The sequence below is a fragment of the Chlorocebus sabaeus genome, chromosome 14 (assembly GCF_047675955.1).
Source record: "Chlorocebus sabaeus isolate Y175 chromosome 14, mChlSab1.0.hap1, whole genome shotgun sequence".
Classification (NCBI taxonomy): Eukaryota; Metazoa; Chordata; class Mammalia; order Primates; family Cercopithecidae; genus Chlorocebus; species Chlorocebus sabaeus.
In genome coordinates this window covers 73,559,111-73,571,984 of record NC_132917.1, presented here as the reverse complement: position 1 = coordinate 73,571,984, position 12,874 = coordinate 73,559,111, and the positions used below count along the sequence as shown (strand labels likewise).

The following is a 12,874-nucleotide window of genomic DNA, read 5'->3' as shown; positions in this document are numbered from 1 at the left end:
CACCAGTGTTCACAGCAGCATTTTTCACAATGGCCAAAAGGTGGAAACAACCCAAGTGTCCATCAGTAGGTGAATGGATACACAAAACAGTATCTGCACACAATGGAATATCATTCAGCCATAAAAAAGAATAAATTTAATACATGCTACAATATGGATGAACCCTAAAAACGTGCTTAGTGAAATAAACCAGACACAGAGGGACAAATATATGATTCCACTTTTATGAAGTACCTAGAATAGACTAATTCACAGAGACAGAAAGCAGACTAAAGGATCTACGAGATGGGGAGAAAAGGGAATTATGGTTTAATGGTCAAAGTCTTTTTGTCGGGGATGATGAAAAAATTTTGGGTATAGACAGTGGTGATGGTTACACAATACTGTGAATGTAATGCCGCTGAACTATACCACACTTATGGGTGGTTAAAATGATTTTCACTTAGCCTCTTCTGTCTTTTATCTGTATCTACTTTTCTCCCACCCTAAGAATATCAGTTCTCAATAGTACCTGGAATTCCCTCTGTCTCACAATTCAAATCCAAGTTCTTCTGACTCTATTCTCTACTCTTCTACTTAAATCATAGCTGCTTTATGAAGGCACGGGCCCTTGAATTGTAAAATACTAAATGGAACTGTTTATATAATTTATAGTTAAATTTGCATTCATTCACATGGAATTTGCTTTCAATTTTGTATACCTATCGACTATTATGTAGTTTTGTTTTTTTTTTTTTTTTTTGGTGGTGGTGGTTGTTGAGACGGAGTCTCGCTCTGTCGCCCAGGCTGGAGTGCAGTGGCCGGATCTCAGCTCACTGCAAACTCCGCCTCCCGGGTTCACGCCATTCTCCTGCCTCAGCCTCCCGAGTAGCTGGGACTACAGGCGCCCGCCACCTCGCCCGGCTAGGTTTTTGTATTTTTTAGTAGAGACGGGGTTTCACCGTGTTAGCTAGGATGGTCTCGATCTCCTGACCTTGTGATCCGCCCGTCTCGGCCTCCCAAAGTGCTGGGATTACAGGCTTGAGCCACCGCGCCCGGCCTATTATGTAGTTTTATTGAAAATCAAGTGATACTTTCTGGTTGAAGTGAGTGTTGGAAAAAATAGCTCTTTTATCAGAATTGCATGTTCTGATACTGGCGTATTAAGTTTGTTATAATCTCTTGGCTTATATTCTGGGTCCCCTAATTACTCTTTAATTATTTCTCTACAAATGAAATAATGCACATCTTTTATGGTTTTGCTTTATAGGATTTGCCAGAATCTGTTCCTTACTTAAAAATATTTACAGTTGGACATCAAGTGCCTGATGACGAGACTGTTTTTAAATTCAAACACGCTGTTAATGGGTTTTTGAAAGAAAATAAAGATAATGGTGAGTTTTTGTTCTTATCTGAACTGTGGTGTGCATTATGAATGAGGTTGGGGATTTTGGTATTTTTTATAGTTCTAACCTTTGACCCATTGTATATGATGCTAAGATGATGAAAATGTGAGGTGGTGCTAATAGGGTAAGATGTTTTTCCTTTTGTTGATCACAAATAATTTAACTTGCTTTGGAAAGTTAAATTAGTTTTAGTGCAAAATATGAACTGAAGAACTGAACTAGCTCATCTTTCTCTCTTTTTTAATTTGAATGGGAAACATGCAATAAAATTTAAATGTTATTTTTGTCTTGTATATTTGTTAAGAAGTGAGAGGTAGAAGAAAAGATTTAAAAACTCTGAGTCTTAGAGTTACGTGAAAGAGACAAGAAAGGGCAAAGATTAGGAATGGGACAGACGCAAAACAAGAAAGAGTGCACCAGTGAAATTGCCCCTTTGTCTTATGTATTTAAGATATTTCTGCTGTTTTTCTGCTTTGAGTACAGATGGGGAAGGATACCACCACCTCTTATTCTTCACACGGGAGAACTTAAGCCAAAGGCTGGTGCTTTCTTGTTCCTGCTTTAGGATTTACCTGACTCTTTTAAAAATAGAACTTAATAGGTTCTTTATCTTAAGGATCCAGTTGCCTTTTTCTGGTATCTACCTGCTAGAAAGAACATGATATTTGCCATATTTTAAGACTGAAGAAGCTTTTATCTTTGGAAAGCCACTGGTACCCACAGGACAAAGGCTGCATTTGTCTTCTTTCCAAATTTAGCTTGAGGAGTGTACACTTTATTACATAAATCTGACAGTAAATACTCCTTTTTAAAAAATGTGATGGAGTAGTGGAGAAAGAATAGAGACAGAGGTGGGAAGATAGGGAATGGAACGTGAGAGATAGAGACTGGATCAGTGGGTTTGAAGATCAAATTTCAAATTGTAACCCAGTCACTGACTTAATGTAGACACTAGCTTTTAATTATGCTAAACCTTGTTCACAGATCTTCCCCTGTACTTTAACTTTAAAACTTGAGAGGTTTGGCTTTCTCATTTGTATAAGCTGTCGTCACAGAAATACTACCTTTTAAGATATGAGGGTACAGCTGATGGCCTATTCACTGCTTCCAGGCTCTTGTGTGTGAAATTTTTATATAGCACTTCATTTGTTCTGTGAGGGCTAGGAGGTCCTTATGAATACATGAGAACACATTTTTAAATCTTAGTTGTTCACATGTTACACTGATTGTAGCCAGTTGGATAGACTGAACTCCATGTTGGTCTTCTGCTGAATTGTGCTGACTGTCTAAGTCTTGCAGTACCCACTACCATAGCAGGTTTGGGACCTTGTTTGTAATCAGGTTTAGCTACCTCTGCTATAATCCCTTCCCACAGATACCAGGCTCACTGGTAAAAGAGGACACTACACTCTCCACTCTTTTCTAGAACTAGTAGGGACTGAGAAAATAAATTGATTCAGTAAACACTGAGATCCTTTTAGATTTGTTGTTAGAGCATGAAGACACATAAGTGATAGCAGTCTTTGTTTTGTATTATAGCAGTTCACAGTTATCTAGGAAAATAAACATGTAGTGCATGTGGCTTAAGATGTGGGTTAATTATAGAACAAAAAAGCTGGGTGCAGTGGCTCATGCCTGTAATCCCCGCACTTTGGGAGGCAGCGGCGGGCAGGGCAGATCATAAGGTCAGGAGATCAAGACCATCCTGGCTAACACGGTGAAACCCCATCACTACTAAAAATACAAAAAAAAAAAAAAAAAAAATTAGCTAGGCATGGTGGTGGGTGCCTGTAGTCCCAGGTACTCGGGAGGCTGAGGCAGGAGAATGGCGTGAACCTGGGAGGCAGTGCTTGCAGTGAGCCGAGATTGCACCACTGCTCTCCAGCCTGGGCGACAGAGCAAGACTCCATCTCGGGGAAAAAAAAAAAAAAAGAACAAAAAAAAGACAGTTCATCATAATAAAAGAATAAATTAAGTGCAGTGAGAATATAGAGGAGAGATTGAGGAAGGCCTGACAGGATAGAAGATTCGAGCTGCAGGGACGAGAATTTTGCCAGGATGAGGAAAGGACAGCCTGGTTTTGGGGATTAGGCACAAAAGGCACAGGGCTTAAAGCCATGGAGAGGCAGCCTCTTTTGTGACTAGAAGATAATGTGAAAAGCATGGAATTCATATGTACATTTTCAACAAATAATTGTATAACCTATGTTGAAGTCACTTTTCTAAAAAGTGGAAATAGAACAAAGTCCTTGCCCTTATATACTTTACATTCTAGTGGGGGAGAGAAATAACCTAATAAATATATGGAATATGTATGGTGATAAGTGCTTTAGAGACTAACAAAACACGATGAAGGGGTGAGGGAAGAGGTGAGTGATTAGGAAGGCCTCTTTATGAAGATGTCATTTGAGCAGAACCTTAAAGGAAGTAATGAACCAAGCCATTGAGTGTCTGGGGAGGAGTGTTCTAAGGCAGAGGGAACAGCAGGTGCAAAGTCCCTGAGGCATGACTATGCTAGGCAAGTTTGAGGAATGTTAAACAGCCCAGTGTGGCTGGAGTGGAGTGAGTGAGGGTAAGAGCAGGAGAAACAGGATCAGAGAGGTTGGGGGTGGGCAGAAGAGAGGTGGATCATATAGACCCTTGTAAATCATAGTTAGGGTCATTGTGAACTTAGATCAGTTGGAAAGACAGATTGATACCAGTTTATGAAGGATTCTAAATGCCATGCTAAATTTGGGCTTCATGTTATGCTAAATTGAGATTTTTAAGCAAAAACAACCCAGCCAGGCTTATGTTTTAGAAAGATAACATCTGCCATATGGAGGATCAGTTGAGATAGAAGTAGGGAGATTAGTTTGTTGTAGTAATCCAGGCAGGCAATGATGAGTGCCTTCTTTTTTCTTTTCTTTCTTTCTTTTTTTTTTTTTTTTTTTTTTTGAGACGGAATCTCATTGTGTCACCGAGGCTGGAGTGCAGTAGCACCATGTTAGCTCACTGCAACCTCCATTTCCTGGGTTCAAGCGATTTTCCTGCCTCAGCCTCCCGAGTAGCTGGGATTACAGGCGCCCACCACCACACACACGGCTAGTTTTTATATATTTAGTAGAGTTGGGGTTTCGCCATATTGGCCAGGCTGGTCTCGAACTCCTGACCTCAAGTGATCCACCCATTTCGGCCTCCCAAAGTACCAGGATTACAGGCGTGAGCCACCGCCCCCAGCCGAGTGCCTTATTTTTTATTTTATTTTATTTATTTTTTGAGTATCTGGGATTACAGGCATCCGCCACAAAACCTGGCTAATTTTTTGTACTTTAGTAGAGATGTGGTTTCGCCATGTTGGCCAGGCTGGAAAGTGCTGGGATTACAGGCATGAGTCACCACACCTGGCTGATGAGTGCCTTCTTTACCAGACGCTACCTAGTCACGGACACAGATTTTGCAAAGATAAACTACATGTTTGTTTATTTAATTCCTCATATAATTTTTTAAATTATATGAAGACTTAAATTCTTCATATAAGCTTTTAAAAGGATGAACTAAGAAATACTGCGGTATAATGTAATCTTAGACTTGATTCTAGTCTTGTACTGTTTGCCTGCTTTGACTTACATCTCCAAGCCTTGCCTTTTCATTGTAAAATGTGAATGGTGCTATTTACCTGAGTGCTTCACAGAGCAAGTAGACCTGTGGCGTGTGTGGAGCACCGAACAAGAGAAGGAATAGAAGTTCTTTGGTAACTCAAGAGTACTATGGAAACTGTCCTTAATATTCAATATCAAGAGTGAAGGCATTTCATTTGTTTCATTCAGAAACAAATTTCATTCTTCTCTTAGCCTGTTGTTGCTTTCACTCCCTTTTTGTGTAATTAAATCAGTTGCTGATGGGCATTCTGTTTGAAGATAGATGGGTTTGTCTCATTGCAGTTTTAGCTGTTAGTGTCTGACCAGGCCTGCAGTTTACATCACTGAGTCTAATTGGGACTATGCAAAGTTTCCCAGAAGCAGTGAGTTTTGGCTTTCTGTTAGATGATTCTTTATAGTATGTTCCTAGAAAAAACAATTCCTCTTGAGAGTTATTCATTTTCAGGGCAGTGATAATGTTACACACTTGTGTATCTACTTCAGTTACTTAAACCTGTATTTTCTTTTTATAGACAAACTTATTGGTGTCCACTGTACTCATGGTTTAAACAGGACCGGATACCTTATTTGCAGGTAAGTTGCCAACCCCAGAGGCAGACCATTTTAAAGTTGTTTTTGTCTGTTTACAATGGTAATGTAAGCTTGTTGTAAAAAATGCAACCGGTATAGAAATACATGAAGTAGAAGGCAGTCTTGCTCCCCACCCAGAGATTAGCACCATGAATAATTTAGTACACATCTTTTCAGACTCTAAAAATGCAGATACAAGCGTACGTGTTATTGAATGGTATAATAGTTAGATACTCTGTTTTTTAATTTAATACGTGATAGACATCTTTCTATGAAAATACTTGGACTCATTCTTTTTAAGGCCTGCGTTGTTCTTTGCATACCGATGAACACAAAAGTCAGAAGTTTTTGATATTATAAAACATTGAAGTAGTAAACATTTATATGTAAATATTTTTGAATACATATGCCGTAGCCCCGGAGGTAATTTCACTCAAAATAGAATTTCTGAATCAAATAGTATGTGTCCTTAACGCTTTTTATGGATGTTGCCACACTGCACTGAGTTATGTTTGTTCATTCAGAAAATATCTCTTGAGCATCTATTATGTGTAGGCACTGTGCTGGGTGCTAGCAAAGAGACTCTAGCTGCTCTTTGTGCATCCTAACAGTCTAGGGAGGGAGTAGATATTAAAGAATCACACACATGCCTATAGCATTACAACTCCAACAAGTGCTGAGAAGGAGAGTGATGTGGTACAATGAGAGCGTAGAATATGGAGGATTTGACTTCAACAAGAGGGCTAGAGGTGTCTGTGGGAAGGTCTGAGCAAATATCTGAAGTATGAGTAGGTGTTAACCAGGTAGGGATGTTGTGGAGAGAATTCTGAACATAAGGATCAGCAGAGACCATGTAACAGGAAAACATACTGTGTTGGAGGAGCTGGCCAGGGAGACTGGGCCATGGGAGTAGTATGGCATTAAAATGGAGCTGGAAATATGGGTAGGAGCTAAAACCATGCAGAGCTATGTTTAGGGTTTTAGTCACTACCTTAAGAGCAAGAGAAAACCGTTGAATTTTTTTTGTTGGGGATGAGTGTGGGGAATATATACAAATTTGTATTTTCAACCTATCATTTTGCTGTTGAGTGGAGAATACACTGCAGAGGGAAAGAGGTAGAAGCAAGGAGACAAGTTGGGAGGTGTTTGTAGGAATTGAGGCATAATGATGGATTGGACCAGGGCATGGTGGTCATTTTGGTGGAAAGATACAGATATATTCTGTAGAGATATTTAGGTAATATTGTTGTCAGGAGTTGGTGGTAAATTGAAGATGAGAGTATGGAAGAAGTGGCTGACAGTGATGGTGACTTCCAAGTTTCTGGCCCTTCTGTTGGTTATACAGTATTTTTTAGATATAATGTTAATATTTTTCCCAATTTGTCTTTTGTTTGTTGTTGGTTTCTGATACTCTGTCATATTATGGAAGTCTCTATTTTTAGTGTATAAAGTGTTTTGATAAAAAATGATTCTGTATTTTCTTTCCTTTTGTTTATTAAATTACATTAATGTAAATAAAAATATAAATAGATTTTCTGGAGTTGGGTCATCTTTGCATTCTTGAAAAACATCTTTTTGTGGTCATAGTATGTCATTCTTTAATAACTGCTGGATTCGATATGCTGATATTTTCTTAGGATTTTTATATCTATGTCTGTAAGTTGAAATTGGACCTTTTTTGAAAAAACTTGATTTTTTTCTTTTCGTATATATAAATGACCCAAATTATGTTGTTTTGTTAGATATTTGATTGATGTAGAAGGCATGAGGCCAGATGATGCAATTGAATGTAAGTATGAGGGTTGTCACTATTTTTCCCTTTTCATTAAAGTTAAAGGTGGAAATGTAGAAGAATTTCTGAAATTTTGGAAAAAAACAAGTTTGTAATTCGTTTGTTCCAGTATAAGGTAGTCTTGCCAAAAGTCTATAGATGTATGTGGAAGTAGTGAGATATAACAGCTTGAATAGTGAATTTCAGCTTAATTTGCTTTTTCTGGAAAGATTTGCTTTTTGTACAGTTATTTCTAACAGTTTATCCTCTCCTCAGTATTCAATAGGTGCCGGGGACATTGCTTAGAAAGACAAAACTACGTTGAAGACCTTCAGAATGGTCCTATCAGAAAGTAAGTCTTATGTTACATATGTGAGATTTGTGGGTCAGGGAGATCTCTTTTTATATAATTTCAGTTGCATGTATCCACATTCTTCTGGTAGCTGGTTTATTTGAGGGGGGAGACATAAACAAACAGGAATGGGAGAAGGAAGAAATTGTTATTTTCATATGCCAAAGTATAGTCACTAAATTGACTACTAAATTTGGAAACCAGTAATATTGTGTGGAAATATTCTCTTTAAGGAATTGGAATTCCAGTGTACCCAGGTCAAGTTTTGAAGACTCAGCACATCTCTTGCAACCAGCCCACACCATGAATAAGCCTGTTAAACGAGGACCTAGGTATAATCTACATCAGATCCAGGGTCACTCAACTCCTCGACATTTCCACACCCAGACCCAAAATTTGCAACAATCAGTCAGGTACCTCTCTCTGCTGTCCCTTTTCTAGAATTGAGATATAAATTAATACTATAATTAATGAAAACATGATACTGATGAGGAATTCTTTTTTTCTTTTTTTTTTGGAGACAGAGTCTTGCTCTGTCGTCCAGGCTAGAGTATGGTGGCACAGTCTCGGCTCACTGCAACCTCCACTTCCTGGGTTCAAGCAATTCTCCTGCCTCAGCCCCCTGAGTAGCTGGGACTACAGGCCCCTGCCACCACACTCGGCTAATTTTTTGTATTTTTAGTAGAGATGGGGTTTCACCATGTTAGCCAGGATGGTCTTGATCTCCTGACCCTGTGATCCACCCGCCTCAGCCTTCCAAAGTGCTGGGATTATAGGCGTGAGCCACCGCACCTGGCCGATAAGGAATTCTTGCTGATCAGTTTGAACCAGGAGATATTATTCTGCTCCGTATTTTGCATTTAGCACTGGAAAATCAGTTACAGGACAGGGAATATGTGACTTTTCAGAGGCAATTCGGAAAGGGACTTAGAAATTTTCATTGATTTTAAACTTAAGCCAAGAGTTTGATGTGGCTATCAAAAAGGATCTTATATTCTTAGGCTACATTCATGTAGTATAGTTTTTAGAATAAGGAAGATTGTTATTTAAGGAGTTGATATGAATTATAAGAAAAATAATAAAATCCTAATAGAGAAATTGCAAAGGATCTGAACAGATAAACAGCAAAAGTATTTTCACTTGGAAGATAGGGAAAGCCTCGGTATGGTTAAAGCAGTACATTAGTATGAGTTTTCCAGAATGGTAGAACCAGTAGGATGGATGGATGGATGGATGGATGGATGGATGGATGGATGGATGATGGATGGATGGATGGATGGATGGATGGATGGATGGATGGATGGATGGATGATGGACGGATGGATGGATAGATGGATGGATAGATGGGTGGGTGGGTGGATGGGAAGAGGGGCTTTTTTATTCGGGGTATCAGCTTATGCACTTATGAAAGCTGAGAAGTTTCATAGTAGGCTGTCTGCAAACTGGAGAACCAGGGAAGCTCGTAGCATTCTGTCCAACTCAGAAGGTCTCAGAACCAGGGAAGCCAGTGGAGTAACTCTCAATGCAAGGCTGAAGGCCTGGGAATCTGGTAAAGGTTAGAGGACACTGGTGTGAGTCCTCAAGTCCAAAGGCCATGAAGCCTGGAGTTCTGATGTCCAAGAGTAGGAGAAGGTAAGGTATTCCACCTCCAGGAGAGAGCACAATTTGCCTTTCCTCTGCCTTTTTGTTCTATCCAGGCCCCCAGCCTGTTGGGTGGATCCTCCCACTTACTCACACACCGGTATCCTCTGGGCACACCCTCACAGACACTCCCAGAAATAATACTTTACCAGCCATCTAGGTATCTCTTAACCCAGTCAAGTTGGCACCTAAAATTAACCATCACAAATAGCAAAGTATTATTCTTTGCCTATTAATTTAGCAACAGTTTTGTTTGTTTGTTTTTAGAGACAGAGTCTCACTCTGTCACCCAGACTGGAGTGCAATGGTGCAATCTTGGCTCACTGCAACCTCCACCTCCCAGGTTCAAGCGATTCTCCTTTGGATCCTGACCTCAGGTGATCCGCCCGCCTCAGCCTTCCAAAGTGCTGGGATTACAGGCATTAGCCGCCTTGCCCAGCCAGTTTCGCAACAGTTTTTGATAAGCACTCCATTGTAGTGGTTGTCAGACTGGACCTGGATTTGCATCTTGGCTCTGTTACTTGCCTGCTTTGTGATCTTGGATAAGATACTTAGCCTATCTACATTTACATTTTTCCATCAGTCAGATAGATATTTTAATAATACATACCCCATAGTGGTTGTTACTGACAGTTAACATGAATTTAAACAGTTTGGCACATTGTAAACACTTCCAAAAATACATTGCCATTTTTAGGCCAGGCGCATTGGCTCACACCTGTAATCCCAGCACTTAGGGAGGCCGAAGTGGGAGGACTGCTTGAGCCCAGGAGTTTCAGACCACCCTGGGCAACATGCTGGAATCCTGTTTTTGTTAAAAAAAGAAAAAAAAAAACCTTAAAAAAAACTGACATTTTAAAAAGATGGAAACAAACATTTCAAAAACATGTTCCTTGCAGCATTGAAAATTGGCATAAGCCTTTTGAAGCACAATTTCAAGAACCTTAAAAATACTTTACCTAGTGATTTCATTCTGAGACTAAGGAAATACTTCAAAATACAGAAAAAACTATATTAATCATTCAGTACATTTCTCAAACTCCCTACCGTGTGTCAGATGCTGGGCTAGCTCAGGATAGAGTAGTATATGTTTTGCAATGTTAATCCCAGCATTATTTGTGGTTGTGGAAAAACTTGTAACTGCTGTATTTCTAACAGTGGAGAATGTAACTAAATAATCATATCTTGCCGGGCGCTGTGGCTCACGCCTGTAATCCCAGCACTTTGGGAGGCCGAGGTGGGAGGATCACGAGGTCAGGAGATCGAGACCATCCTGGTCAACACGGTGAAACCCCGTCTCTACTAAAAATACAAAAAATTAGCCGGGCGCGGTGGCGGGCGCCTGTAGTCCCAGCTACTCGGGAGGCTGAGGCAGGAGAATGGCGTGAACCCGGGAGGCGGAGCTTGCAGTGAGCCGTGATTGCACCACTGCACTCCAGCCTGGGTGACAGAGTGAGACTCCGTCTCAGAAAAAAAAAAAAAAAAAAAAAAAATCGTATCCATACTGTAACATTTTATAAAGCCACTGAAAGTGTTAGCTCATTTATGATACGTGAAAATAATGGGCTGTGATTCAACAGTCAGAAAAAGATGCTAGGGAAAAGAACAAAGGAAATACTAACTAATTGAATTATAGTAAGTGGGATTGAGGGCTCTGCAGTGGGGGGTTAATTTTTCTTTTCTCAGATTTCCAAATTTTCTTTTTCGAGACAGAGTTTTGCTCTTGTTGCCCAGGCTGGAGTGTAATGGTGTGATCTCAGCTCACCGCAACCTCCACCTCCCAGGTTCAAACGATTCTCCTGCCTCAGCCTCCCAAGTAGCTGGGATTACAGGCGCCTACCACCACACCCAGCTAATTTTATAATTTTAGTAGAGACGGGGTTTCTCCATGTTGGTCAGGCTGGTCTCGAACTCCCAACCTCAGGTGATTCACCTGCCTTGGCCTCCCAAAGTGCTGGGATTACAGGTGTGAGCCACCACACCCAGCCCCAAATTTTCTTTTGTATAATTATATGAGATTTTCTGATCTTGCTTTTGAAACAAGTAAATTTAAATCCTAATTTTTCAAATTTGTTGCATGTAGCATGCTTAAAGTTTTTCACACTTTCTAATTAATTTATGCGTGTTTGTTTAGAAAGTGGAAGCAGCTGTTTTCAGTACTAAATAGCTTATTCTATCTTATGTCAACCCTGCCAGACTTTGGGAGAGAAAGTATTTGTTTAGAATAGTATGGGCGTGCATTTATCTCTGTAGGGAAAGGTGGAAAGGCTTCTGGGAATCCACGGTGTGCCAGAGCATTGTAGGAAATTGAAATGTATTTTCTTAATTTAGCTTCATAACAGCTCGTGAAGGTGAAAAGTATTATCAGCCCCATTTTATAAAGAAATTAGGGAAATAAAAATTAAGTGTTTTATCTGCTAAGGTCACACAGGTAGAAAACAGTAGAATATATATTATTTTGTAAATTTATAAATTTAAAGTATTTTATGAAAATATAAATTTAAAATAAATAAAAATTATTGTACTAATCCTAGTAATGGCTTATTACTTTTTGTTTTGCTTTAAGAAAATTTTCACAGAATCCACATGTGTACCAGAGAGGCCATCTCCCTCCTCCTGGTCCTCCTGGAGAGGACTGTTCACGCAGGAGGTACTCTTGGAATGTGAAGCCCAATGCCAGTCTGGCAGCCCAGGATAGAAGAAGGTGGTATTCTGACAATTACTCTGGACTCTCCTATCCAGCCTATTGGGAATGGACCCAGTGATACAAACCTGTCCTGGAATTCTACCTAGAGACCAGAGCTGGCCTGAATATTACTGGTGTGACTTTAATTAGTTCAGGTCTAATCAGGTTTCTTTAGTGTTCCTTTATGTGTTCAAGCTTAAGGAAAAATTGTATTGCTGTTTACCTCTTTGCTGATAAATTTGCAGTAATTACAGCATTGCAGGAAAAAAAAATCTGTTATTCCAGTCTTAAATTTTTCTAAAGGAAGACAATATTTTAGAACTAAAGCGTTAAGAACTTCCCTTGCAAATTATTTTTAAAAATTCTGTCTTGTTTTTCTGTGTATTTCTTTCTGACTAGACTTGTGATATGCGTGTGTTTATGTAGAGAAATTTTTAGTGTTTTTGGTATGTTCTGTTATTGACCCAAAGGCCATCTTTATTTTCTATAACTGTTCAAAATTTATATTAAAATCTACTTAGGAGATAATTTCTTTAGAACCTAGTTACTACCTGTAATTAGTTGTGGTATTTTTGTGTTTAGATATTTCTGTCTTTGGCAGTCAGTTGTGGGATTTGACCAACTTCTTTTGACTGAATTGTCAGATATACCGTCTCACACAGGAATGGATGAACTTTTAGGGATTGTCAGTTGAGCAAGAGAGACTGACTGATAAACCAGATTGCTGGTTTATTCAATTATAGTGAGTGATTTACTTGGCAGGGTAATTGTTATCAACTGGGTAGAACTATCCAGAAAACTTGAAAACTTTTATAGATTATAAAGGTG

At 39.4% G+C, this 12,874-nt stretch overlaps 1 protein-coding gene across 1 annotated transcript in view; it reads left to right on the top strand.

Moving 5' to 3' along the window:
• Positions 1–12,574, top strand: part of DUSP11 (dual specificity phosphatase 11) — a 38,830-nt gene extending 26,256 nt beyond the window's left edge. The window contains exons 4-9 of the mRNA XM_007970204.3: positions 1,250–1,373; positions 5,539–5,599; positions 7,339–7,385; positions 7,644–7,719; positions 7,953–8,132; positions 11,927–12,574. Of these exons, the coding sequence (XP_007968395.3) occupies positions 1,250–1,373; positions 5,539–5,599; positions 7,339–7,385; positions 7,644–7,719; positions 7,953–8,132; positions 11,927–12,125 (687 nt within the window). The 3' untranslated portion in view covers positions 12,126–12,574. The remainder of the gene's footprint in view (positions 1–1,249; positions 1,374–5,538; positions 5,600–7,338; positions 7,386–7,643; positions 7,720–7,952; positions 8,133–11,926) is intronic.
• The last annotated feature ends 300 nt before the right edge of the window (positions 12,575–12,874 follow it).